Below are 27535 nucleotides of genomic sequence, written 5' to 3'. Positions count from 1 at the left end.
GACATCATCCTGAAGTACTTAAGGGGTTGCTGGTGGCTACAGTTAGTGGAGGAGGGACAATCACAGGATGCGGTGTCAGCCCAGAGGAGAGACACAAAGAGTTCTGCTTAACAAATGTGGTGTTCGTCTTTTAAGTCTGGCATCGTGCCAAGGGAAGCACACACAGAACTTTGTCCTTTATAAGAAACTGTTTCTTGGGGAAAATTGATATTGTTCTGCATGTGTTTTAACGTGTTTAAACGTGGACTTGAAGACTGTAGCCCCCAGCACCTTCTTAAGTACTCAGATAAATAATTAATTTTGCAAATTACAAACGTGCTTACTGCAGCTTTTCAAAGCTCCGGCTCTGACACCAACTGAGCCCTTCCTAATTTGGAAATATTTTCTTTCTGGTGTTTCTTTTGACATGTGCCCTGCTGTTTACTTTCATGGCTATTTCCAGCATCCCAGGGGAGCTCCTTCCACGGTTGTCATAGTGCAGACAAACACTCAAGAAAACCAAGAACTCCGTGCTTTCATAAAGCATTTATTTTTATTTGAAAACATTATACAGGCATTACATTGCCACAGCCAGTCCATAGGGGAGCATGCAAATATCAAAAATGGAAAGTTTGTTCAACTTCTCGGTGTAAATTTCCTTTTTGGTTCATATTTTCCATTTGCAGTGTCTGGATTAGTGTGCTTTGTTATGTGGCTTGACAATAGAATCCTACCCATGGGGTAAAATCTGTACTGGGAGCTAGCCGGGGACTACTAACTGGTTATAACTCAAAAACAAACCCAAAACAAACAATACTACACGCTTGTCAAAAGGTTAATAGCACGAGTTAGCAATATCTAAACTAAACATCGAAACATTTTCATGGGACACAGTGGTGCAAATGTTTCCATTGCTTGGTCTACCTGGTTGTGTGGTCCAGAGTTTGGAGCTGTGGGAAGGTGTGACCAAGGCAAGCGCTGTCCTCAGTGCAAGTTTCCGGCGAGGAAGTGAGAACCAGCACTCACCACTAGCGCCAGCGGGGTACCGGGGAGCTGTGGTCTGCTTACCCAAGCCAATTCTATACAAGTTGCTAAAGTCTCACTTGTGGAGGAGAGAGTGGCGGTGGGGTCAGAAAGCTGAGATTTTTGCTGGTGTCTACTGAGGTTATGATATTTCGGAAACGAAAACAACTAGAGTTAATGTCCTACTCTCGCGTGCCGACGCACTCCGGAAGGACCGACTGGTGTTGTCATATTTGATCTTGGCTATTTTCTTTTGTTTTCCGAAGGGCCCATCTGGAACTCCTGATCTCGGATGGTTCGACGTGTTATCAGCCTTTCTAAATGGGGACGAACCGACACGGTGAAGGACCCCAGTGACATGAAAGTCTTGTGCACAAGGACACTGGATGATAAAAGGGTATACAGTGAGTCCACCTCAACATTCACACTTGGTTTCCATACAATGGAGTCAATTGAAAGATCCTAGAAAATAATCCAGATGGCTACTTTTAGCCGTCCATTGGTTGCAAACCTTTCTGAAATTTAAATTCTTAAAAAATTCCCAGTCGACTGAGTTGACTTGGAATATCTTCATCCACTTATTTCTCATAAGACTTTACTAAGTGTTTATGAATTAGTGTCATAAAAAATGAATAAAAAAGACTAAAACATTTGGCTTTAAAATAAATACTAAAAATGCAATAAGTCAAGCAAATTATGCCAACCAAAGGAATGTAAACACAAAAATAAAACCACAGTCTTCAAAGGTCTTCAGATCTGAATGGACAAAATATTCAGAGAAAGGTATTTAATTGGTTTAGAAGGTAGCAGAGAGCAGATATTGGCAAGGTGTTTTGACTTGATGTAGCTTTAACATTGATATTTTCTTTTCCGAAAATAAAACGTATTTCTGAGGGGGCTGAACAGAGATGGCCATAAAATCTGCACATCCGAGGAGATCATTCTTCTTCCCCATCTCCAAGGGCAGGACTACACCCCCCCCGGGGGTTGAAGGCAGGCAGAGGAGCCGCCTGGCGCTGACTGCCAGCAGGGGGCGCGTTTGCCTGCCTAGTAGTTAGGCCTCGTGCAGGGTGTATTGGAAACCTGACTGCGCTGTAATCCGTCCTTCTTTACAGGGACCCCTCTGGTGTTTTGCTTTGTTTGCCTAAAATGTATTGGTCTGAATTGCCCACAGTTTCATCAGCATTTATTTTCCTTTTACAAACCCTGTACCCCATCGCGGATCTTTTTGAATGGTATTGAAGCCAGCCAAGCTTAAAGACTGTTTCACATCCTGACACATAGGATCTATTCCAAATTGAAGAGGTCTATAGTGTTTCTTGATTTTTTTTGTGTGTTTGAAAAAAAGAGCTACTTTCAGGGCAACAAAATTAGACTTAGTGACATATGCTTCAAAGCCTTATCAGGACCTTGCAATATTCTCTGTATCCCTAAGAATATGGCGTTGCTATATTCTGCTATTGAAGGGATGCCAAACACGACCCAATTGCCAAACTTTTTCATTCACGACATCTTTATCACTACTAAATGGTGAAATCAGTCAAGCTATTGTCAGAGACTGTTCCACATCAGCACCTTGACCTTGTTGGGAGGCTACACAACCAGTGATATGCCACGATAAGGGTAATTTCCACGCTGGTGTATTTTAAAAAGTGTCTCACCCAATGAAGAGGGCAGAGGGCCATGGCTTTTCCACTGCCTTGAACAATTTCCATAGTATCACTCAAGAAATCTAGGAATTAAAGGTAAAATCAATACGCTTTTGGAAGAGAGGATATAGGGAGGGGCAGAAAGATTTAAAATACATAGATGTATATATATTACCCTAAACACATATGATATTATTTCTGGGGTTTCCTATAAGCCACAGGAATGAAACATTCCTCATCCAGTTATTACAGCGACTTTATCAGCAGAATCACGTGGCACAACAGAAAGGCAATGGCCTGGAGTAGTCAGAGAGTGAAATATAAAAAGGCTAAAGTGTTTGCTTTATATCTATTCCTAGAATAGAGAATTATATGGTCAGTTGCCCCTCCCCACAATGGTCACAGCACAAAATACTTATTGAGCAGGCAATCCAACAGGTAACAGAGGAAACCATTAGCCACCAGGTCCCTAGGATAAGGAAACTTCTCAGGGATGGAGCTCCTGTGGCATGCAGCACTCATATAGACTGTGCAAAAAAATAAAGTATGATTCTTAAAAAGTGACTTGCCCTAGAAAAGTGGGATTTATGTTAACTACATGTGGGTCTGGCAATAGTTCTCATCAGGAGTACAAAACAGTCTCCTGAAAGTTAGTGTAATAACAGTAACAATAATAATACAAATAATAATAATACTTGCTTTTAATTCAAAAGTTTTCACAGTAATTAATGCAGGAGGGTTGTGGTCGGGATACACACTAGCTAGGCATCTCTCTAAGTCAGGTGGATGGGAGCCCGTATCTGCGGTGATCTTCAGCTCGTGCCTTTTATAGGCTTTCGGATTTGCTACCTTGCAGTCCACCTGTGTAAACCGCACCTAATAAATACCTTTCTCTATGTACAATACAGAGATGGAGGGCGAACACACGGCCGCTGAGTTGACCGCAGGGGGCAGGGAGGGCCGCATCCTAGGCCACGCGAACGTGGGGCTCCTCTTCGGTCTCCTGGCCCAGGCTGGTGTAGGTGACCGAAGGCTCCACCTGAGCTGTGGTTGGTAAGTCCACAACGGGTCCCGAGGGATTGCGGAACTGCTTGTACACTCGGGGGTCCTGGGCTATGTACGTGGAGGTGGAGGAGTAGAGCACCAGCCCGATGAGGATGGTGAAGAAGGACAGGAGATACAGTCCTGAAAACTAGGTAACACAACAGCAAAGTCACTGAGCAGTCAGAGCAGAACCATTTCCACATTAATGAGGCACAGAGGGAGGAGAGCAGAGCATTTCCTCCCAGAACAGGCAGCTTGATGAGTTGGCCAATGCTCTTGATGGAAAGTGAATTCGTCACTTAGTTCTCGTCCTAAACTGGCTTGGTCTTATTGATTCTCCTTATCTTTTTTCTCGGCTCTGTGGTGAACACAGAGGAACACTTAGCTAATTGTCCTTAAAGTGCCAGTCTGAGTACCTGATGTGGGAGAGCTAGTTAACCGTGAATTAAAATAAGTCAAGTTAAAAGCAACCCCCCCAAACCCCAATAAGCCTCAAACTCCAGTATCACTCAACAAAGCGGTTGTTTCTGGCTTCATTAAACCCAGAAGAAATAGAGATATTCCATTTAAGGTTGTAATGAAGCCATAAATACCAAACCCCTCCCTGACACAACTGTATTGGGCACTCTTATTGTGCCTTAATCCAATTCAGACACTATTTGTCTTCCCTATAGGAACTGTTATTAACTTTCGTAACTATCTTTGCAAGAATAGATTATCCTTGGATGGTAAGAAACACTATAACATTCCATTCTTGCTCTACTAATCTGAAAACAACCAAGCAGAGCTGTTTATGTAGCATGGTGCTTCCTAAAGTATTTGCTTGACAATTCATAGAGATTTGAGAGAGAAAAAAGAAAACGCTGGTTTATACAAGTGCCTGAAAATTTATATATGTTTTTGAAAAATTACAACTTCTGGGCCTCCTTGAGTAGTTACAGTGGACATAGTTGCTTGAATAATTACTGGGGAAGAGTAAGGTAACAATACAAGTGCTGCCATTTCTATTTCATTCATTCGTTCATTCAATCATGCTTTCGTTCAACTAATAGTTTCTTGTGTGCCCTTCTCTATCACGCATGAAACTACATGCTGGGGAAAGAGAAATGAAAACATATGGCTCAAGGACTTAATCGTCTCAGTGGAGACACAGAGGTACCGGTAGACAAAATACAATGCAGCTGTGAATGCCCAATCTTATTTTAGTCAAGAGCTATTGTTGCAGTCTTGACCACGGGCTGTATCCATGGGGCAACAGAAGACCAATTTGGTTGGATTTCCTATTTTATTTTTATTTTTAGTCTAAAAGAACTAAAAACTGGTAAAAAGACAAAAATTAATTGGAAGCTCGTAGAAGAACAGGAAGAAGATCCAGAGAGTCTATAAAGTAAGTTGCGAGGCTATAATCCTTGAAAGACAGCTGCAGTGGAAAAGTCAGTCAGGAAAATGGCTCCTGGAAGACAGCCCCGAGGCTAAGAGCTCCTGCCACAGTGGTGGTTTTTCTGTTTTTCTTTTTCTCCTCCCTGCTACTGTTCCTCCTCAACTCTTCCCCTTCTCTGCCTCCTCCTCCTTCTCTCTCCTTCCTTCCCTCTACCCCCCTCCTTCTCTCTCTCTTTAGCAACACCAAGGTAGCTAAGACTACAGACCATTTTCTTTTCCTTTTTAAAGATGTTTATTTATTTATTTTGAGAGAGAGTGCAAGTGGGGGAGGGGCAGAGAAAGAGAGGGAGACACAGAATCCAAAGCAGGCTCCAGGCTCCGAGCTGTTAGTGCAGAGGCCGACACGGGGCTTGAACTCAAGAACTGAAAGATCATGACCTGAGCCGAAGGCAGATGCTTAACCGACTGAGCCACCCAGGCGCCCTCAGACCATTTTCTGATTGTCTTTCTAGTTCATTCCTCACCCCCTTTTTTTTTTTAACAGTATTAATACTTTATTTATTTATGGATTTATTTAAATATATGAAATTTATTGTCAAATTGGTTTCCATACAACACCCAGTGCTCATTCCAAAAGATGCCCTCTTCAATGCCCATCACCTCCCCTCCCCTCCTCCCCACCCCCCATCAACCCTCAGTTTGTTCTCAGTTTTTAAGAGTTTCTTATGCTTTGGCTCTCTCCCACTCTAACCTCTTTTTTTTTTTCCTTCCCTTCCCCCATGGGTTTCTGTTAAGTTTCTCAGGATCCACATAAGAGTGAAACCATATGGTATCTGTCTTTCTCTGTATGACTTATTTCACTTAGCATCACACTCTCCAGTTCCATCCACGTTGCTACAAAAGGCCATATTTCATTCTTTCTCATGGCCACGTAGTACTCCATTGTGTATATAAACCACAATTTATCCATTCATCAGTTGATGGACATTTAGGCTTTTTCCACAATTTGGCTATTGTTGAGAGTGCTGCTATAAACATTGGGGTACAAGTGCCCCTATGCATCAAGTACTCCTGTATCCCTTGCCTCACCCTGCCTTTTAATTCCTTTATTTTTCATATTCAAACCATATCATAATCCTTCCTCAGACAGATTTATAGACTAGACTCAGCCTGTAGTAACAGCTTCACCTAATTAATTAGCTTGAACAATCAATTCCGTTTCTCCCAATGAAAAGAAATTTATTCTTTGTTTCACAAATTTGTTGGCAAAATGAAATGGGAGGAAAAGAAGACCGCTCAGGACTGTTTTAGGTGATCTCAGAAAACCTATTTACCCCTAAACTTGCTTCCTGAAATTCTACATTTGAGAGCTACAATCTTTACCCCCAGCTCTGGCAAATGAAATCGGTTTGTTCCCAACTTTATAATCATTTCAAATATTTCGTTAATGACTTCCATTTTCAAACTCCACTCACATGACCCTAGTCTCAAGCGAAGAGCCTTGCAGGTCTCAGGCCTGAGTCGGCTGTGGCAGACAGAGGCAGAGAGATTATCAAAGGGGCCTCTGAGGTTAGAACTGCTTTCTAATCACAAACTGGATTCCAATCCTAGCTCTGCTACTTTCTAGCTGTCATTTTGGAGAAGTATGTTAACCTTTTCAGGTCCAAGTTTCCTTATCAGTAAAGTGGGGATAATAATTGTACAGCCATACAGAGTGGCTGTAAAGATTAAACTAGATAAAGCATATAAAGCACTTATCTGACGCCTACCTCACAAGCATTCAGTTCCTGTTACCTTTGTTGTCATTATTACTGTTTTGTCATTATTGTTTATAGCATTATCTTATATTCAATGATCGTACATGTAACACTCTTATGTAATCATTGATTAAATTGCCTTTCTCCCTTAACTGTGGGACTGTGTCTTCCTTGACCAGTGTCAAGTGCAGAGCCTGGAACAGGGTAGGCATCCACGAAGTGCTATTTGCTCTTTGTTTTTATTTTGAGTGAGTGAATGAATTTAATTATGGTGAAGTGTCAGACTAAAGAAACAAACAAGAAAAAGTCAGCCTGTTCCAGTGGTGTACTTCACGTTTTTTAACTTTGAATTTGATAATCCAATGTCGTCTTCTTTTTTTTTTGAGAGGGAGAGAGACAGCAGCATGAGCTGGGGAGAGGCAGAGAGAGAGAGAGAGACAGAATCCCAAGCAGGCTCTGCACTGTCAGCGCACGGAGTCTGACAGGGAGCTCTATCTCACAAACCGTGAGATCAGGACCTGAGCCGAAATCAAGAGTCGGATGCTCAACCCACTGATCCACCCAGGCGCCCCTCAAATGTCATTTCTCCTACATAGAATGGCAAGCAGAAACTTGTTGAAAGGGAAGTCATAGTATTGACTCTTAATCATTAACTCCAAAAGTCGTCTTCAAATCTGGGGTCAGTCACGGGAGAGCGATAAGACAACGATTTGGGAGGACAATGCAAGAGTCTGGGTAGAAGAGGGGGGCTGCTGATCAGTGGATTGGCACAAGAGGTCTCATAGACTCGTGGTGGAGAGGACTTGGCAATGTAGGGGAGGAACAGGAAAGATCTCATGCACGGTATCCTTCAAGAAGGATTTGAATTCCTCTCAACTTCTGGTTTCAGTTTCCCATAGTCTGACTTGATCGATATGACGAATATTTAAAAATTCATCTTTGTAAAGCTAATGCTTTTGCCATTGTAGGAACGAACACCTAAATCGTCCCTCTTCTGAACATGGAACCATCAAGTGGAATGATAAATCCACTCCACAGTGTTTTCCTGGGACGTAGCTTTAGGATGACAGCACATATTTTATTTCCAAAGCATTTCCACTTAATTTGTGCAGAATTCATCTTAAAATTGTTCAAAATATAGATAGCATGGGATTTTATATGACAGAGGCACCTTGGAAGTCACCCAAGAGTTTTTATTAATAGATGGTAGAGGAAGTCTTATTTAGCACACAAGCCCAAAATGAGACCAGAAAGACATGCATTATGACTAATCTGGATAAATACTGAATATTAGAAATAATGACAGAAAAGTTAAAAGTAAGAAAAAAGTTCATTTTTTCTCTTTATAGATTGACAGAAGAAAGAAAATTGAATCAGAGTACCTAATAGGCTGATTCCCAGTTTTGGATACTGCACTTATCCTGAGAGAGCATTCTTTTAAAGAAACCAATCAGTCAAACAAAAATTCTGTCTATTCTAGACTGCTTAACTCATTTACTACAAAGAAGTACTCATGCCTCATTGCCTAGGCAAAGAGAACTAGGACCTCCCTGGGCACCGGAGGAGGCCCGAAAGCCATCTCCGAGTTAACACAGAGGGAAAGGTTCAGGTGGAGGTTTGCTGTCCCCATTGAAGAGCACAGGCTGCTGTCTGAAGTGTCCTTCGTGGTCCTCCCCCAGCCAACTGCAGCCCATCAGAAGACGCTTAAATGTTCTGTGCTGCGGATGCATTTTATCTGACTTGGAGCTTTGAGAAGCTGAGAAAGGACAGGCCTGCATCAACATCATTGTGCTGCACACACTGTTTACTTTGCTGCTGTCTTTTTCCCATCCTGCTGGGTCTCTTTGCTAACAAGGGTCAGAGAGCACTCATGGTGCATCATGAGAATGCCTGTGTGTTGCTTAAAGCAATTTGACTGGGACACAAGCCATTGTCCAGAAGGGGGTGGCTTGGAAGGCTGATGGTAAAACTGTACAAAGTTCCTCAACCTCCAGCTAGGGATTAAACCTAGCTCCAGCCAGATGGCATCTCAGTATGATTACTATTTAGCTAATGGGATATTCAACACATCAGTTAAGGACAGAACAAATTTTTATTTTGGCTGTGGTATTAAACATCTAAGCAGAGTTTTAACAAACTAATGACTCTAATGAGTCTTAGGCCTCTACAAGTAGAGAACCACATGGTTTGAAAGCCATTTCAAGGCACATTTATAAATATACCAACTAGAATAGGTAAGGAAGAGGGCAATTTTCAAGAGCATCTTTCCTTTTCTAGCTTGACCAAAAAGGTGGCCGGGTGAGCAGAGAAGAACATGGGCAATCCTCAGAGAGGCATAAGGTTTCAAGGATGAAGAGACTCTGGATTGAAGCTCTACTTTTACTGAGTTTATGTACCACCTTCTTCTATATGATGGGCCTGCCGCTTCCTTCTTTCCTGGGGAGTGTACTTATGGTGCATGCTTCTGTGTAATGTGGCTTCTGTAAGGTTCCTGATGCGGGGTTCTGGTCATTTTTGCTCAATGACTGCACCTGGGCCTATAGATGATCAGAACTAATTTTTATTTAATAGATAATGCAAAGTTAAAAGATTATTTTAGTTCTTATAGGGAGATGTATGGTGCTTCTAGCTCCAGGAGAAAACAAAGATTGAATGGAAAAAAGGAAACTGTCACTTGTGATTTGTAGAAGAAAGACCTGGAAAAGAGTAGCTGGGGAGGTTTCCTAGGAAACTGGGGTACAGGGAAATGAGATTTGGGTAAAGCTCCTGGAGTTATTTGACAAAAAAGGAGAGATTTAAATAACTCCTGGAGTTATTTGACAAAAAAGGAGAGATTAGATCCGATTTAGATCTAACTGGGAGAGCTAAGGAACCTCAGAGAAATTCAACCGGAAAGGGGGAGAAAATAAGGTCAAATTAGAAAGAAAAGAGATACAGGTAAAGCAAATTTCTCACTAGCCAGGAGGAAAGGGGAATGCATATAACTGGAAACCCTAAAAAGTAGTAATTCTTTTCTAAATTATCCACCCAGTATGTATTCTTTCTCTCTATGTCTCCCATTTTGTGTGTGTGCGTACACACACACACACACACACACACCTGTGAACCATTACTGTTGGCCTGATAGGACCTGCCTTCTGAACTTTGCTTGACAGAAGCTGGGTAGGTGAAAGACCACTATCCCTGAAGTCTTCTCATGTATGGTCGGTGAGCAAAGGACAACATTTTCAAACCCTCATGTGTTTCTAAGGCTATTCATAAAGTATGGAAGAAGGAAATACCAATATGTCAGGTCATGTCTTATCTTGAAGGCATTATTGCTAAAATTTAAATAGACCTGTTGTCTTGCCCAGCTGGATGCAAGTCTGCTGTTTAAAGAGGCATTCCATTTGGAAGCATGATAATGGTTAAGAGTTGAAAGTGGTTTCTGAACTGCATAAGGAAGCTGCTTACAAATGAATTCAAGGATATTTCTAAGTGTCCTTACACATGGCTTTTCATATATACAAAGGCTAACAAAAGATATGTGGCTACAATAATGATTTCCTTTCTAGTTCTTATTTAAGTTTATTCTTTTTTTTTTTTAAGTATATTTATTTATTTTGAGGGAGAGGGGAGGAGCAGAGAGAGGGAGACAGAGAATCCCAAGCAGGCTTCTCACTCAGCATGGAGCCCAATACGGGGCCCAATGTCACGACCGTGAGATTATGACCTGAGTCAAAATCAAGGGTCAGACACTTAACCGACTGAGCAATACAGGCACCCCCACATTTATTCTTTTAAACAGATACAGATGTAATTAAACCTTTCCACATTTTTAACTCTTTAGCAGAAAATACTTAGGAAGGTAGAGTCTGGGAATGTGCAAACTTAGCAGTTGCTTCAGAAGTCAATGCAACCATAGGTAGCTAGAACAATAAAGGGCAGTGACTGGTCATTCCCAAGGTTAGACAGCACAGGCAGGGAAGTGTGAGGTTCCAAAGCTGTAGGGAAGAATTTCCATGCAGGGAGATGGCCTGGCAATTTCAGTGGCAAGTCATGCCTGGGAAAAATGAGACTTTTAGTTAAGTTTGTGAAAACTCTCCTGAATGACCTGCCATGTAGAACAGTATACTTCCCCCTGTAGTTCCATACCCTGTGGTAGAAAATGCACATATAAAGTTAGACCAACTGGCACATCTAATCATGATTTCTAGGCTGAGAACAAATAAGCCAATTTTGTTCCCAACAGAAAGCCAGATGATGCAGATTGGCGGTTCTAGGTTCCATACTAGTTTAAAGATTCGTCAGTCATAGGGGCACTTGTACCCCAATGTTTATAGCAGCAGTTTCAACAATAGCCAAATTATGGAAAGAGCCTAAAGGTCCATCAACTGATGAATGGATAAAGAAATTGTGGTTTATATACACAATGGAATACTACGTGGCAATGAGAAAGAATGAAATATGGCCTCTTGTAGCAACGTGGATGGAACTGGAGAGTGTTATGCTAAGTGAGATAAGTCATACAGAGAAAGACAGATACCATATGTTTTCACTCTTATGTGGATCCTGAGAACCTTAACAGAAGACCATGGGGGAGGGGAAGGAAAAAAAAAGTTAGAGAGGGAGGGAGCCAAACCATAAGAGACTCTTAAAAACTGAGAATATACTGAGGTTTGATGGGGGGTGGGAGGGACAGGAGGGTGGGTGATGGGCATTGAGGAGGGCACCTGTTGGGATGAGCACTGGGTGTTGTATGGAAACCAATTTGACAATAAATTTCATATTTAAAAAAAAAGATTCATCAGTGACTAAGCAATGCAAAATGCTAGTTAAGAGTGAATCACAATGAAATACAATGCTGCCATAGTGAAGTTTTTAAATCCAAATATTACGGGTTGAGAAAACTGGCTTTTATAACTGGAAGGGGCATCCAAGGTCTCTTGGGTTCCCACTTGATATGTAAATTGCAGGGTGGACCCTTTGGGCAACAACCAATCCGCTGAGAGTCCTGGGGTGGAGAAGCAAGAGAGGACAGCTCACCAAGGACAACTCATCTCTCAGCAGCTGTGTGTGTCTCAGGGGGTTGGGGATCACACCTGGAGCTTGGGAGTGCCATGGTGGGGAGCAGAAGCAGGGGAGGCTGGTCCTGGCTGGGCAGGCTGTAAGCCGTGGCCTGCTTGGGTTCCTGCAAGGAAAGGTTCTCCCCTGTTCCTGACTTATTGCTGCTGGGTCTGAGCCAGTTGCTATTCAGGGCAAGGCAACTAGACAGACTTGGCTCCACCGAAATGCCTACATAAACAAGTTGATGCTTGACCTCCTAATTTTGGCTCTGCACTGAACTAACAAGATCATTTTTATTATTATTAAGAGTATTGAAAAAACAAAAGTTTGTCTTCTGAGTTTACAGAACTGGAAATAAATTGCCTGGAGAGGACAGAGCTTTTTCAAATTCTTCAGACCTGCCTATTGTTGCTCTGTCTCCTGCTCTTGCCTTCTCTTATTCCTCCTCATTCTCTTTTTTCCTCATTCCTTTTCTTTTTCTTTTTCCAAGAAAAAAAAAGGGCTAAATCTCTCGCTAAATATTGCACGATTTCTTTCTTGTAAGTCATAAGTCATAGCATGGGAAAATACCAAATGTGGGCACGGCACACAATCTACTGACAAACGCTAAAATCGGTTGTTTCCAGAGACCAGCAGTACTAACCTCAATCCCTCCTTCCCCATTCTTTCTCCAAAGGAGATAGAAAATAACCCCAAATTCATGCTAATCTAATCAAGACGGAAAATAAATCAATGAGTACCTCAGTCAAAATACCAAATGGTCGCTCTATTTCAACAAACCAAGGAATTGCAAAGATTTACATACTTGGAGAACAACTTATCCTCCAGCCATCATGTGGCTAAGGAGAGAAGCAGCAAACAGGGCCCTGACACCGTCACAGGGCAGGGCTGTGCCCCACACTGTGATCCCAGTTCAGTTTATGAGGCCTTCTGTTTGATTTGCAAAACCAATTCATCTGGCAGTATAATTTGTGCAGCCAATCACATCCAAGGCCAATAAGGGTTCTTTTACGGGCAAATATCTTCCCCTGTGAGTAATTTCACACATGAGTACAGCAACAGGGAGCTAAAAATGGATTTCTGACATTATCTTTTATATGACAAACAGACATTTTCACTTGGTTTGATGAACTGATAGAAATCCTCATTCATGCAGATTTCTATTCTCGGCAGTCCAGCAAAAGAAGACCAGAATAGCCAAGCCAGAAGTGGAATAAAAGGGGCCTACTCTGTGGGAGTGTTTAATTATAGGCTCAGTTACAACAAAGGCCATTAGATGCCTCATTTATGTCACCTTTCTGTGCTTCCTTCTTCTTATCACTAGTCAAAAAGGGATTACATTTGTGTGTGAGGGACGCTGAGCAGTGGCCTTCACTCCCACATTCCTTCGGACTCTTGCATCATCAGACATCTATTTTCCCTCCACACAACACAGGGGTGCACATGGGGCTTGGAGTGATTTTACAGGAGACTGAAATTGAAAGCCAGTGAAACATATTGAGTTTATAGAAGTGGTAGTGTTGCAGCTCAACTTATGCCACAGAACTGTTCCGGTACAATGAATCTCGAGGCGGAAATAGGAGTGGCACCCTGTCCTATTTCCCCTAGTGATCCACTAGTAAAATTTTTGCTTCCTGTTACTGCACGGTTCTGCTCTGCTGATCTAAAAGTCTTAGTTCCAAAGGGAGGAATACTGCTACCAGGAGACACAACAATCATTCCACTGAATTGAAAGTGAAGACTGCCACCCAACTGCTTTGGGCTCTTCATGCTTCTCAGTTAACACAGAAGGGAGTTCTCGTCGCTGTGCTGGCTGGGGTGATTGATCTGGGTTTCCAAGGGAAATTGGGCTGCTACTTCATGACGAAGGTAAGGAATAATATGTCTGGAATACACGAGATCCCTAGGCATTCCTTAGTATCACCATGGCCTGTGATTACAGTCAATGGGAAACTTCAACAACCCAATCCAGGCACTAAAGGGCCCAGACCCTTCAGCAATGAAGTTGGATCACCCAACCCCAGCCTGTCCTGGCCCTCTTAGAGATAGAGACAGAGAAAGATACATAAGCACACACATGTCTTATTGGTTCTAGGTCTTTGGAGAACCCTAATGCAATTGACAAAAGGAAAATCTGGTTATACTAAAGGTCTTAATGCTGATGTAAACCTTTCATAACAATTTCTCTCCATGGCAAGTTTTAGAAATGGAATATTTAATGACATTTTCTGGGGAATATCAAGCAGGGCCTCACAGAATGAGCTCTGGTGAGAATGGTGAGGTTCGCATCTCTGTTTGCCACTTTCTTGCTCTGTGGTCTTGGACAAGTTCCTTAACTCTCCAGGCCTCTGGTCACTCGTCTGTTAACTAAAGATAATAATACTTCCCACATGGGGCTGTTGTGAGCATTAAATGAAGTGTATGTGTGTGTGTATGAAACTTTTCATAATATGTATATTTCATAAATATATATATATATTTTCACATATATGAAATTTTTGGTGCAGTGCTTGGCACATAGTAAATGTTCAATAAATGTCAGCTATTGTTAGCTTTACATCACAAAGAGTAAATGTTAAAGCACAGATAGATTTGAAAATTTCCTCAATAGTTCTTTCTGAAAAGGTCAGCATGAATCAAATTAAATTGCAAATGCATTTATGGAATTGGCAACAGCAATCAATCCATCTGGAGTGGAAGGTTTTTTGTCAATGCAAAGAATAAACCCTTGGTTTATAGGCTCAGTGTTTGAATTTATTTTCATGTTGAGTTCTCTTACAATGATGTGTAATTATATAAGTCACAGGAATCCTCATAAGTTTCTATTCTGCTTTACTTTATTAATTTGGAGCAACCACCCCCTGTCAGCACAAACCATCTTTGAGAACCTACAAGTATATGTAAGTTTAGCAATTCCTTTTGCTTCCTCGGTGTGGTAGGCTGAAAAGTGGCACCCATCCATATCCTAATACCTGGAACCTTTGAATGTGAATTACTTCAGTTGAAAAAGGATCGTTGCAGATATGATTAAGTTAAAGATTTTGAGGTGATAGATTATCCTGGGCTCTACAGACTGAATCACGTCCACTCCTCTAAATATGTATTTTGAAGCCATGACCCCCAGTGTGTCTTATATTTAGAAATGGGGCCTCTATGGAAGTATTTAAGGTGAAATGAGGTCATAAAGGTGAATTAGTGAATTAGTGTCCTTATGAGACACCAGAGAGCTCTCTCTCCCACCTCCCCCACCTCTACACATACACATGGAGAAATGGCCAAGTGAGGACATACTGAGAAGGTGGACGTCTACAAGCCAGGAAGAGAGCTTTCATCAGAAATTGAACCCTGCTGGACCCTGGTCTTGGATTTCCAGGTTCCAGGTGTGAGAAACAAATCCCTGCTGTTTAAGCTCCCAGCTTGTGGTATTTTGTTATGGAGGCCTGAGCACACACTAACATAGCTAGGTTCAGGTGGGCCCTGAGTGCAATCACGTGTATCTTATGAGGGGAGGCAGAGGGAGAGATTAGACACACAGAGAAGAAGGATATGCAAAGACACAGCAGAGGAAGTTTGGACATGCTCCCCTTAAAGACTGTAGTGATGTGTAGCCATAAGCCCAGGAATGAAGGCCGCCACAGCAGCTGGAGGAGGCAGCGAACAGATTCTCCCCAAGAGACTCTGGATGGAGCATAACTGCTGAATTTTGGCCAGGTATATGGTACAGGCTGGACGGCCAGTTGGTACGAGCACACCCTGAATGCCCCTGTTAATCACCATCTTGAAAATGTAGAGATCTTGTCCTCCCTCTACATTCCCAGCAAGCAGAATGTAAAGCAGAATGTGTTGTTCAGTGTTCAAGGTCAGGTGCTTTGGAGGTGGCCAACCTGGAGCGTCCCTCCCGTAATGAGGAGTGCCCACGTGGCACACCTTAATGTTTTGGAAATGCTGGCCATGCGAGGAGGGAAAGGGCTGCTGATAGTTGCTGGGTTAAGTTGCTGTGATACAAGCACTTGCTGCACGTAGATCCCAACAGCAGGTGCTCCCTGGGCATAGGTTCCCCCAACAAACCTACCTCTTGATCACTGTCTCTGGGTCTTTCCTTTGGCCTCACTGGACCATCACCCACCCTAGGCTTAGAGTCTGCTGGGGTGCAGCTGCACACCCCCTGAAACAGATTTTGGTCTTCTGGTCCTCAGAACTGTGAGAGAATAAATTTCTGTTGTCTTAAGCCACCAAGTTTGTGGTAATCTGTTACAGCAGCCATATAGAACTAATAGACTCAGCAATGAATTATTCATTAACTTAGCTTAACTGTGAGCCGAGACCCTAGCTATCACTTCATTGTCCATCCGAATGGAGTTTCTACCATTTCATGAGCTGAGGATATAATGATAAATATGTTGGATATAACGCCATTCCTAGGTTCCAGTCTGTTGTGGGAGACGAGACTGAAAACATTAGAAGGAATTAATCTGTAATGTGATTTTAGGAAACACTATGAAGGAAACCAACAGGTGACAGGTGACGTGAGAGTCTGGTGGAAGCTACTTAGATCATGAGGGAAGTGTTCTCTGCAGATGAGGCACTGAAGTTGAGACAGAAACAGCCATGGGAGGCCCTGGAGAAGAGCAAGTCCAGGCAGGGGGACATCAAGAGCAAGGGTCCCAAGGAGGAAAGGGCACAGTTCTATAACTAGAAGGATAGCCAATGTCACTGATGTCTAACACTTAGTAGTAATTCATAGTTGAGTGCATTCTGTGTACCAGGTGCTGTTTAATGGGATTTACATTATTTGCCTTCCTAATAACTCATGAGGAAGCTATGATTATTTCCCCCTTTTAAAAATGTTTTCTTGGGGTGCCTGGGTGGCTCAGTCGATTAAGCTCCGACTTCGGCTCAGGTCATGATCTCACGGTTTGTGAGTTCAAGCCCCATGTCGGGCTCTGGGCTGACAGCTCGGAGCCTGGAGCCTGCTTCGGATTCTGTGTCTCCTTCTCCCTCTGGCCCTCCCCAACTTGTGCTCTGTCTCTCTAGGTCTCTCAAAAAAGAAATAAATGTAAAAAAAATTTTTTTTCAATTTTTTCTTTAACACTTATTTATTTGAGACAGAGAGAGAGAGAAAGAACAAGCTCGGGAGAGGCAGAGAGAGAGGGAGACACAATCTGAAGCAGGCTCCAGGCTCTGAGCTGTCAGCACACAGCCCAACGCGGGGGGCGAACTCTCAAACCGTGAGATCATGACCTGAGCTTAAGTCGGACATTTAACCCACTGAGCCACACAGGCGCCGCATTTCCCCCTTTTAAAGGGAAACACAATATGGTGCGCAAGTACCAAGAGTGGAGGTTGGAGTCATAAAAGCATAGGCTACTCAGGAACAGTGTGTAGGCCCTTAGAGGTCAGCATGGCATTTAAATTTTGCTCAAAATGCAATGAGAAAGAAGGGTGTTCAGCAGAGGAGAGTACTATCTAATTAGTGTTTTAAAAGGATCACTCTGGGGGCGCCTGGGTGGCTTAGTCGGTTAAGTGTCCAACTTTTGATTTGGGCTCAGGTCATGATCTCACGGTTTGTGGGATGGAGCCCAGTGCTCCAGTGCAGCTCAGTGCAGTCCAGACTCTGCACTGACAGCGTGGAGCCTGCTTGGGATTCTCTTTCTCCCTCTCTCTTTGCCCTACCCCTCCGCTTGCATACGTGCACTCTCTCTCAAAATAAATAAATCAACTTAAAAAAAAAATAAAAGGATCACTCTGGCTGCTGGTGGGTGACTAATTGTAGCGATGAATTAAGTGGAAGCAGGCAGACCAGGAGACTACTGCAACGGTCTAAATGAGAGATGCTGGCGTTTGAACTAAGATGATGGCAGTAGAAATAGAAGACATTTTAGAGGAGGAGCAACAAAGAGAAATGAAGACTGAATCTCAATTACTGAAGCTGACTATTCTGAGGGTATGTGATTTTTTTCTAAGCATTTCTCATGGTGCATTTCTTCCCGTATTTTCACATAGCACCTCTTTAAACAGAGAGGAGGTACACTTAACATCTTCTATGGTACTAGCATAAACTATTTGTTGTGGTAGGTATAATTCCTGCCAGTGTTTAATCTATAAAGTTCTCCCATTTCTCCAGGGGTCTCCATTCTTGCAACCTGAGAAGTATTCTATGTGGAGAGAACCATATTGAGGAAAGCCCAGTTAATAACAACACTGCTTAAGTATGGTAATCTTAGCAAACAAAGCTGCTGTCAACTTCCTCCAAAGTATTTTCATCTCGTATCAGTTTTTAAAAACCAACCTTCAGAGAAGTACGGAGTACTATGATGAACGTCTTGGAGCTGAGGGAGGTTCCATAGAGTGTTCAGGGCACCAACTTGTAGTGACAGCTGACATAGTGCCCAAGGCCTTGACCCTCCACCCAATTCTCTTCCCATCTCCCAACTGTTTCATTAATTGCATTGCAACATAATTCTTTTTGTTCTTCTATTGCTTACATTCACGCTTCTGAAAGCAATTCATATATTTATGCATATGGGAAGGACTCAATTTTAATTCAACACATCTTGGAATAACCTTAATGGATTATTGACGAACTTGGATGCTATTCTTTCTCAATTCACAGAAACAAACAATCACCAAGAAATGTTACCACAGCTGTGTAGGGGGGGAACCTCTGACAAAATGAAAAGTCCCACAACCATATTGGGATTCTTTATTTCTTTCTCTCACATGTACCTGGTAATGGCAGGAAAGACAGAAAAATAAAATAAACGGATGAGTAATTGATTGTAAATAATATCATGATGTGGCAGATGTCAAGAGGGAAATCACATTATGGTTTTAATAGTTAATCATTTTTTTCTAAATAAGTTTGGTACCTGATGAATAGCTTCCACCTTCTCTTAAGTAACCCTCAACACTCACTTTCTAATTCCAAAATATCACTAAGAAGTATTGGCATCACGCCCAGAATATTTGGTTATTCCATAATAAAATCTTACAACATCGTTATCACTACATTTCCACAGTATGGTATAATCCTCAAAATCCATAATGTGCTATCACAAATGTGACAGACATTCAACAACAGTGTTAGTGTCTTATTCCCCTTTTAAATTAAATTTTGTACTTGTTATAAAAATCATTTCAAACAGAGAGGGAGGGGGGCGCCTGGGTGGCGCAGTCGGTTAAGCGTCCGACTTCAGCCAGGTCACGATCTCGCGGTCCGCGAGTTCGAGCCCCGCCTTGGGCTCTGGGCTGATGGCTCGGAGCCTGGAGCCTGTTTCCGATTCTGTGTCTCCCTCTCTCTCTGCCCCTCCCCCGTTCATGCTCTGTCTCTCTCTCTCTGTCCCAAAAATAAATAAACGTTGAAAAAAAAAACAAAAAAAAAAACAAAGAGGGAGGCAAACTGTAAGAGACTCTTAACTACAGAGAACAAACTGAGGGTTGATGCAAGGGGCCGGCGGGGCGTCGGGGAATGGGTGGTGGGCACTGAGCAGGGCACTTGCTGGGATGAGCACTGGGGTTTGTATGTAAGCGATGAATCACGGGAATCTACCCCCGGAGTCAACAACACACTGTATACACTGTATGTTAGCTAACCTGACAATAAATTATATATATTTTTTTAAAAAAGACTAAAAAAATAAAATTATCTAATGTCTTAAGGCTTAAAAACATTTTGAAGTTTGGGTTTGTTACTATTATATACACACATTTTAAAAAATCAGACTCGAGAGCTGTCTTCTAAATTTGATATCCATGAACTGATAGGACCATAACCATCCATGATGTCTCTGACCATAGTTTTGAGGGAGATGGGCAAAGTGAGGTATCACCAAACTGTAAAGAGATTTGTCACTTGGAAATGACCTCCTTTATTGTCTAGCCTGTGTGTATAAGGGCCTCTTTTCTCTGGACATGTGATTCTGGGAAAGTTAATTTGATAATATTATTGTTATCTGATATTGCTGGTTCTTCTGAGGCACATTACATAGATGAAACTTTTGGAATGCGCTTCATGTCTACAGATGCCTTTGCTTCATCTTTCTCTGTAAGTGATGACTTTAATATCCCTTCCCTTTCACATGTTCGCTCAGGGCCACGGGTTTGCACTGGCACCCCACTCATGCCTCTGTGCAAAATGCAAATAACAAACCAATAAACTGAAGACATTTCCCTGGACTGAATGCATGCCGTGGGTATCCCTGTAACAAAACTAACAGATGTGGCCTTAGATGCCACCAAGAACTGAAACAGAAGGCGCATGTACCGCTTAATGCTAAAACTAGGTAGAATTATTACAATTAGCCTTACAAGCAAGTCTGTACACATGAAATGCAAAGAGATTTGTAACATTTTGTGTACAGCTCTCAGTAGCTTTATTAATGACAAACCTTTCAGAGGAGATGGCCGTTTCCTGGTGCTGAGGATTAGTGCAAAGTTTGCAAGGACAGTTATGGTTTACATCGGGTGTCAGTAAACCAACAAATCTGGCAGCTGCCTGGTTTTGTAAAGTTTTATCGGAAGGTAGCCATGTCCATGGCAGTTGAGTAGCTGTGACAGAGACCGCCTGGCCTCCAGAGCCCCAAGTATGTATAATCTGATCTCTTACCAGTTTGCTGACCTCTGTGCATGTAAACAATATAAATATAGATATGGCAATATAGTATGTGATAATGACTCAATTCACAATTTCGCTGTGGGATGACTTACGAATGTCTGAATGTTACACAGGATTCTTCCTATACAAAGAATACATTTCTCTGCAAATTTTCAATCCCCGCTGCGAGCTCCATTCTTCCACACCCCCACGATACTGTAATAGTTACTATGACACTGAACCAGTTTTCTAAGCTCCGTGTTACCTGAAGACGTTCTCTAAGCAATCCACCAATTCAATCAAAGAATGAATCCAAATAGTGGCTTGCTATCGTGGGATCTATTTTTTTCTTTATTTTTCGGCTGGTCGCATCCACTGGAGATATAAGAGTCCATATCGATCAACAGCTTTTTTGCTTCTAATGTGAAAATTCCTAGATAATGTTCAGCCTAGAAAAGTGAGGTTTAACCTTTAATGTTTCTTGTAGAGATAAGCCTTGCACTGAATAAATAATTGCTGAACACATACTGCTCCAGGTGCTGTGCTAGGTGCTGTACCAAGGATCCAGCAGAAAGGGAACTCTGTCATCAGGAGCTTTGTACGTACTTCTCACTTAAGGTCAGTCCTTTTATCTAAAGGTAGAACTGGTTAGTATACACAGGAAACACCAGTACAGTCAATAACTGCTTTCTCTGTGAGACCGATCTCCACAGAGCAACTACACACAGCTACTCTTCTGCACACTAATGCCCGGGTTCCATGCAGCATCGAGAAGGAACTGGACGTAAAGCCACTCACCAAATTTACATTCAAGCTCAACTGAGTTACCTTCCTGAATATGAAGCTCCACAGAATGGCTTACAATGTATTTATTTTTAAAATAAAACCGCAGCCCAAATCGATTTAAATGAGAAAGAGACTCTGGCATGTGACTAAGTTAGTCCTTGGCAATGTAATGAGCGAAGAGTTTTGCTATGTGAAAATAAGGAGGAAAACAGACACAAAGAAGCACTTCCCCTTTGTGTTCATGCTTGTCTATTAAAACTGAGAATAAACCCCTTGAAACCTTCCGATCAGTGTCTGGTCGCACTTCTGGCGCATCTTGCAATGGCAGAGATTCGTATTTAGACCTCCTTTTTATTAGAGGGTATTGCTAGCTTTATGTATTTTCGGGATAGAAACAGCTTTATCGTTTTATGATTATAAAAATAACGTATGCACATGGTTTCAGCACTACGTAATTTAAGCAATACTTGAAAGTGTGCGGAACATAAAATACAAGCCCTCAAAAGTCTACCATCCTTAATAATGGCATTATTTACTGAGTGTTCACTGTGGCAGCCACTGCAGTGAGTGATTTACATTTCTATACTCATTTCTGTACCGGGAACTCTGATGCTGCCAGTTACACAGCATCTACTATTATCACCCCCATTTGCTGAAGGAGGAACTAGAGATGAAAGTAGTTAAGTGACTTTTGCACGAGGCTGTATAACTGGCTAGCGTCCGGGGTTCCTGTATAGAATTCAGGGGTGCTGTAAACCTAGACAAAGACCCTGGATTTTTATCTCCATTGACCTCTAACTGTCATTTAACATTTCTCCATTATAAACGTAAGCAATGAGGGGCGCCTGGGTGGCGCAGTCGGTTAAGCGTCCGACTTCAGCCAGGTCACGATCTCGCGGTCCGTGAGGTCGAGCCCCGCGTCAGGCTCTGGGCTGATGGCTCAGAGCCTGGAGCCTGTTTCCGATTCTGTGTCTCCCTCTCTCTCTGCCCCTCCCCCTTCATGCTCTGTCTCTCTCTGTCCCAAAAATAAAAATAAACGTTGAAAAAAAAAAATTTAAACGTAAGCAATGAGCCGCACTGGTATCGGCAGTACCTTAGAATTTTTGCCAACAGAAATCACATATATTTTCATAGCACATGACGACTGCTGCAGATCATTCCAGATCTGCACTCATCACTGCTTTGAAATGACAGTAGTTATTAGGTGTGCTTCTAGATCCCGTGATTTGTATATTACTATATCATCACATTTAAAAATATTTTGTTAACTCTATTTTAATATAATCAGCCTGCTTTGTAATGCCAAGTATTTTATTTTAGACATGTGAAAACGTTGTGAAAAAGATCTCCAAGCTTTACCAGACCAACAAAGGGGCCTATGGTATGAAAAAGTTAGGGACCCTTTGGTAGAGAGCGAGCTGAAATTAACACCCAGGTGGTCTGACTCTGGAGCCTGACATGCAACAACTTTGCCATTCTGTCTGCCCTTGGCCTTGTGTTCGCATTTTGGTGGATATACTTACTTTCAGATCTCTCTAATTTGGAAAGAATAGATTAAATGGCAATTAGGCAAACTCAGGGAAAAGTCAAAGAAACATTCTCAGGAACAGACACCCTTTCCTACTTCCTCATATTCTCAAGGAGGCGGGATGGGGAAGCCTTGGAATCTACCATTATCTGAGGCTCTGAGGAGAACTGGGCAGTGAGGGTGGTGGGGGTGGGGGAGGCAGTTCAAGGCCACCAAGGAATTGTACTCCTGGGAATGGGACAGGTCACTGACCAAGCTGACCTACAAGTGTAAAGACACCAGAGACATTCTCAAACAAAAAGAACCCAGAGATCTGACACTTGTAGGCCCTTTTTTGAGAAACCCCCAAACTACTGAACAATAAAATCCAGTAACTCAAAAGACTGAAAAGGATTGGATATAGTTCTCAGTTTTTCAACAAAACAAAACTAAACTAAACAAATCTCAATAACTATAAAGTTCTGAGAAAAATAAAATGTAACCTAGGAAAATTACCCTTTGAATATAACTAAATATAAGAAATGTCTTCAAGGAAGTAAAGACTTGGGAGATACTGTTCAAGTCCCTGTGAACACTTCCTGACACACGCACTGCCAGCCCAATGGCACTTTTCCAGTGACTGTGAACTTTTTCTTTCTTCAAGGCACTTGACTAGCATCTGTTGTAAACTATTTCCTAGAAATGGACAAATTGCACTGTGGACAGCCTGTACAACCGTACATAGCAGCCCTGCTTCCTAACAATAGCAGTAGCGATAAAATCTAAGACACAAGGCAAAATAAAGAATGCAGAAAACAAGAGCCTGCGCTTCAGGGACTGGTGGTATACATAGGAAATGTAGTTAAGTATGGAAATATGGCTTAAAACCCATAAAGATTATGTTGATTAAAATGCACTGTTAAAATTATTGATAATATAAAAACAGTACAACAGAAGTCAGGAAATGAGGGAGGGACAGTATTATCTTTCATAGAAGGGAGTACATAAAAACTCTCAACACTTACAGAGTTGAAAACTAGTCTTGGTAGCTCCTGAAGATGTGTGGAGGGGTGGCTCTGCTTTAGCCTTTAGGTTTGAGCCAAGCTTTGTTCTTTATCTCAGCAAGCTGATGCCTTGCTTCTGTGAGCTTGGCTCGTTTATCTTCTAGACAATGGAAGATGGACACATACAGGTTGGATGACAAAATTAGGTGTCTGAGTATGTAGGAGGGGGCTGGACTGTGCACCTAGTGACAAGCACATCCCGTGCATTGTCCTGGGAGACAACTAGCTGGTTTTTCCTGGCTATGCTCCAGTGCAACCACAAGCCTTTCCATTTGAAACTTCTGCAACCTTTCTAGCTCATTCTGTTTTCCCTACAGCTTGTCCTGATAATGTGAGTTCAAAATATTTGTGATGTGTAGTTTATGAATAGACTTTTGTAAAAGGAATTCAGACTTCTGGCTACAGTTCTGGACCTGCCTCACAATCTATCCCAGCTTGTCTAATCCTTCCACTATTTCTAGTAAATGGGAATTGCTAATGTGGCAGAGATTGGTTACTTCACTGAACCTATATTCTTTCCTTCCTGTATGAACAGCTTAGCTACATTTCCCAGCCTCCCTTGCGATTAGGTGTGGCCATGTGACTAAGTTCTGGCCAAAAGAATGAGCAAGAGGTTATGTATGCTACTCTAGACATAGCCATAGAAGTCTCCAGGCTGTCTCAATAGAAACTCTAAGAACCTAGCCCAGGGGCTGGCAAACTTTTTCTTAAAGGGCTAGATAGTAAATATTTTAGGCTTGTGGGTCACACAGTGTCTGTCACAACTACTCAATGCTGTCGTTGTAGGGTAAGAGCAGCCATGGTTAATATACAAAGAAACGGGCACGAGTGTGCTCCAATAAAACTGTATTTATGAAAACAAGGGGCTGGCTTGCCGATCCTACTTTGTTAATCCCCGCCCTAGAGGATGGCAGAGCCACAACATGGAAGGAGTCCGGGTTTCCGAATGGCTACATGGGGAGCGTTGCCTCCTGTCCACAGAAGCTAGCAGCACTTACCCTGGTTAATTTAGGAAGATGGTGCTCTCAAAAGACTCTGTACTGAGCTTTCAGGCAGGGGGGAACCAAGTTCAAACATTCATTGCTCTATCACCTCTGTATTTCATGTGAAATACTTTGGGGCCTCAATGATGCCAATTTCTCCAATTCTTTACTCACCAGTGACAGTTTAAAAAATATGAAAAGAGTCATAAAAGGTAAGCATTAATTTAAAATCTCCCATTTAGGGGCACCTGGGTGGCTCAGTCGGTTGAGCACCCTACTCTTAATTCCGGCTCAGGTCATGATCCCTGGGTGGTGGGATCGGGCCCCGTGTCGGGCTCTGTGCTGAGCGTGGTGCCTGCTTAAGGTTCTCTCTTTCTCTCTCTCTCTCTCTCTCTCTTTCTCTCTCTCTATCTCTCCCCTTCTTCCCCTCTCCCCTGCTCTGGCTCTTTCTCTCTAAAATTAAAAAAAAATAATAAAAAAATCAAAATCTCCCATTTATAATTAGTATTATGCACTTAAAAATCATAGCCTTTGAAGATGCCGTTCTTACCAAAGGAAATACGACAAGCTGCCTCTGAGGGTATTTTTATAAGTAAGATTGTGCACTATTGCTGTTATGCTCACCGGCTGCCACAGGCTGAGGCTGCCTGCCTTGGCTGCTCAAGGGCAGTTGCATTACTCAAATTGCTCACGGCCGCAGAGGATCAACGGTTGCTTGGCTCCGGATCCTGATCCCCAGCTAATGAAAGATTCCACTGTTAACGCAACCTCTGCAAACTCTCTGGCATTGGCACTCAGATATTAAGGATGCTTGAGATTGTTGGTCTATTCAAGTTTCAGTGGTTTGGAATCTCAGCCTTTGCATTAATCCACTTGGTGATTTTTAGTGTTCTTGTCATCTTTATTTATAAATGAAAAGTTAAGCACCCAAACAGTGCCTGGCACATAGCAGGCATAGAATAAATAAATATTTGCTGAACGAAGTTCTTTGAGATTCAGTGTATAATCATATATTATTAAGTTATACTCACATCCGAGGTTACTAAACTTTTCTTGCCAAGTCTCTTATAACAACAACAACAACAACAACAAGAACAACAAAACCAGTTAGAGAAACTGGCACATGTGGGATGAAATTTTTAGTGGCTGACAGAATGGGTCAGGGAGGATCATGGGACTCTACACCTGTCCTCACAGGATGTAATGTGGATTGCTAGAATAGGCAGTTGACAATGTAAGAAACTTTTATGATTACTTGTCAAAAACAACTCACAGCAATTACAAAAATCAGTCAGGTATAAAGATGAGGCTAAACAGGCAGAATGTTTTCTAATGAACACATACAGATGAAATTCTAAAAAATTCACATGAATCACATTACCCAGAATAGTTGAAGTAGCCTTCTTGGACAAGTGATTCTGAAATTACTCTCTCCCCTTTTTTTAGTAGTGCATATTTGGATGATAAAAACATTTTTCCTGATGTGTGAATATAAGTTTTATGGAGCCTTTACTTTCCTAAAATGTTACTCTTCCAATAAGATCGCCTGTGGTTTCAGGCTGCTCAGTGTGGGGAACCACACAGACCAGTGGCCAAGGGGGAACGTTAAAAGGAATTTAGAGAGAATTTACAATGTTCATTTCTTATCTATCAGTTTCATGTTTATTTTCATGCAGCTACAAAAAATAATCACTACTTATGCAATTACTCTCAACTTTATTACAGCTATTCTGTGGCAATATTAAACCTTGAAAAGGTAATAGCAAAATGTGTGAAGTAAGCCATTTTCTATTTTAAATGTCAAGCAAAAAGGAATATTCTGCATATTCAACACTGGCTGCTATCTTCCTGAAGAATGCTCAGCATATGATGGCATACTGTAAAAGAATTTATTGGCATTTTATTTTAATAGCACCTGAATGTTTTGTATTTACGGCTATCACCTAAAAATCCTATTGTAAGCAATGAAGGAATCAAGGAATCCAGCGGCAAATGACTGATACAATATTTTCTAAATTTGTATGCATGAGACCCAGTTTTGCCTTTTCAAACAAGGAATAAGAGAAAACTCACAAAACGTTGTTAAAAGCTACACCTTGTTACAAAATCTTAAAATAAGTTAGTATCCTAAAAGTGGAATGAGATAGGGATTACTAATTCCAAGGCATACATTTAATCAGAGAAATGGTTGCCATTTATAAACCATCTACTCCCTTCAAAAACTCCATAAGGCAGGTATCATCACCCTGAAGTTGGGAAAGGATAAATACCTGGTCCAAAGCAATTAAAGAGTAAAAAGAAGCCACACTTTAAGTCTAGGCTCCTTTGACTCGGCAATCTGTGGTCTACTAAACATACTGTGTTTCTGAATTCATTCTTCACCCAGGAGACATTCAGTAGCCCTCCCGCCCTAATCCATTTTCTCCACACATGCCTGAGTGTTCTCTTGGTTAAAGTCACATTAGAGCAGGTAGCCAGAACAACTTTAAAAATTAGCTGGGAAATTCAACAGAGTGTAGTGTCTATCTAGGTGGAGAACGTGTCTTCATTGACCAGATGCAGCTTCTAAAAGAGCACAGCCGTTATGTCTGAGCAGGTCTGGCTTGGAACCAATGTATCCTCACTTATCTTGGTGTAATTACTAATAGTCCTCTTGTGGCAAGTGAAGTGATGGCCCCCAAATGTGTTTACATCCTGATCCCTGGAAGCTGTGAGTATGTTACT

The 27535-nt window shown here is 41.9% G+C and overlaps 1 protein-coding gene and 1 long non-coding RNA gene across 2 annotated transcripts in view; one reads left to right on the top strand and one right to left on the bottom strand.

Moving 5' to 3' along the window:
* Positions 1-506: 506 nt before the first annotated feature.
* SLC35F1 (solute carrier family 35 member F1) overlaps positions 507-27535 on the bottom strand; it is a 409915-nt gene continuing 382886 nt past the window's right edge. The window contains exon 8 of the mRNA XM_045499404.1: positions 507-3843. Within this exon, the coding sequence (XP_045355360.1) occupies positions 3619-3843 (225 nt within the window). The 3' untranslated portion in view covers positions 507-3618. The remainder of the gene's footprint in view (positions 3844-27535) is intronic.
* The window catches only part of LOC123608933, a 46965-nt gene continuing 30962 nt past the window's right edge, over positions 11533-27535 (top strand). Inside the window, exon 1 of the long non-coding RNA XR_006717519.1 lies at positions 11533-13747. This is a non-coding gene — a long non-coding RNA (uncharacterized LOC123608933). The remainder of the gene's footprint in view (positions 13748-27535) is intronic.

The sequence above is a fragment of the Leopardus geoffroyi genome, chromosome B2 (assembly GCF_018350155.1).
Source record: "Leopardus geoffroyi isolate Oge1 chromosome B2, O.geoffroyi_Oge1_pat1.0, whole genome shotgun sequence".
Lineage (NCBI taxonomy): Eukaryota > Metazoa > Chordata > Mammalia > Carnivora > Felidae > Leopardus > Leopardus geoffroyi.
Note: the sequence above shows the minus strand (reverse complement) of the source record. Positions and strands in the feature narration are given on the sequence as shown.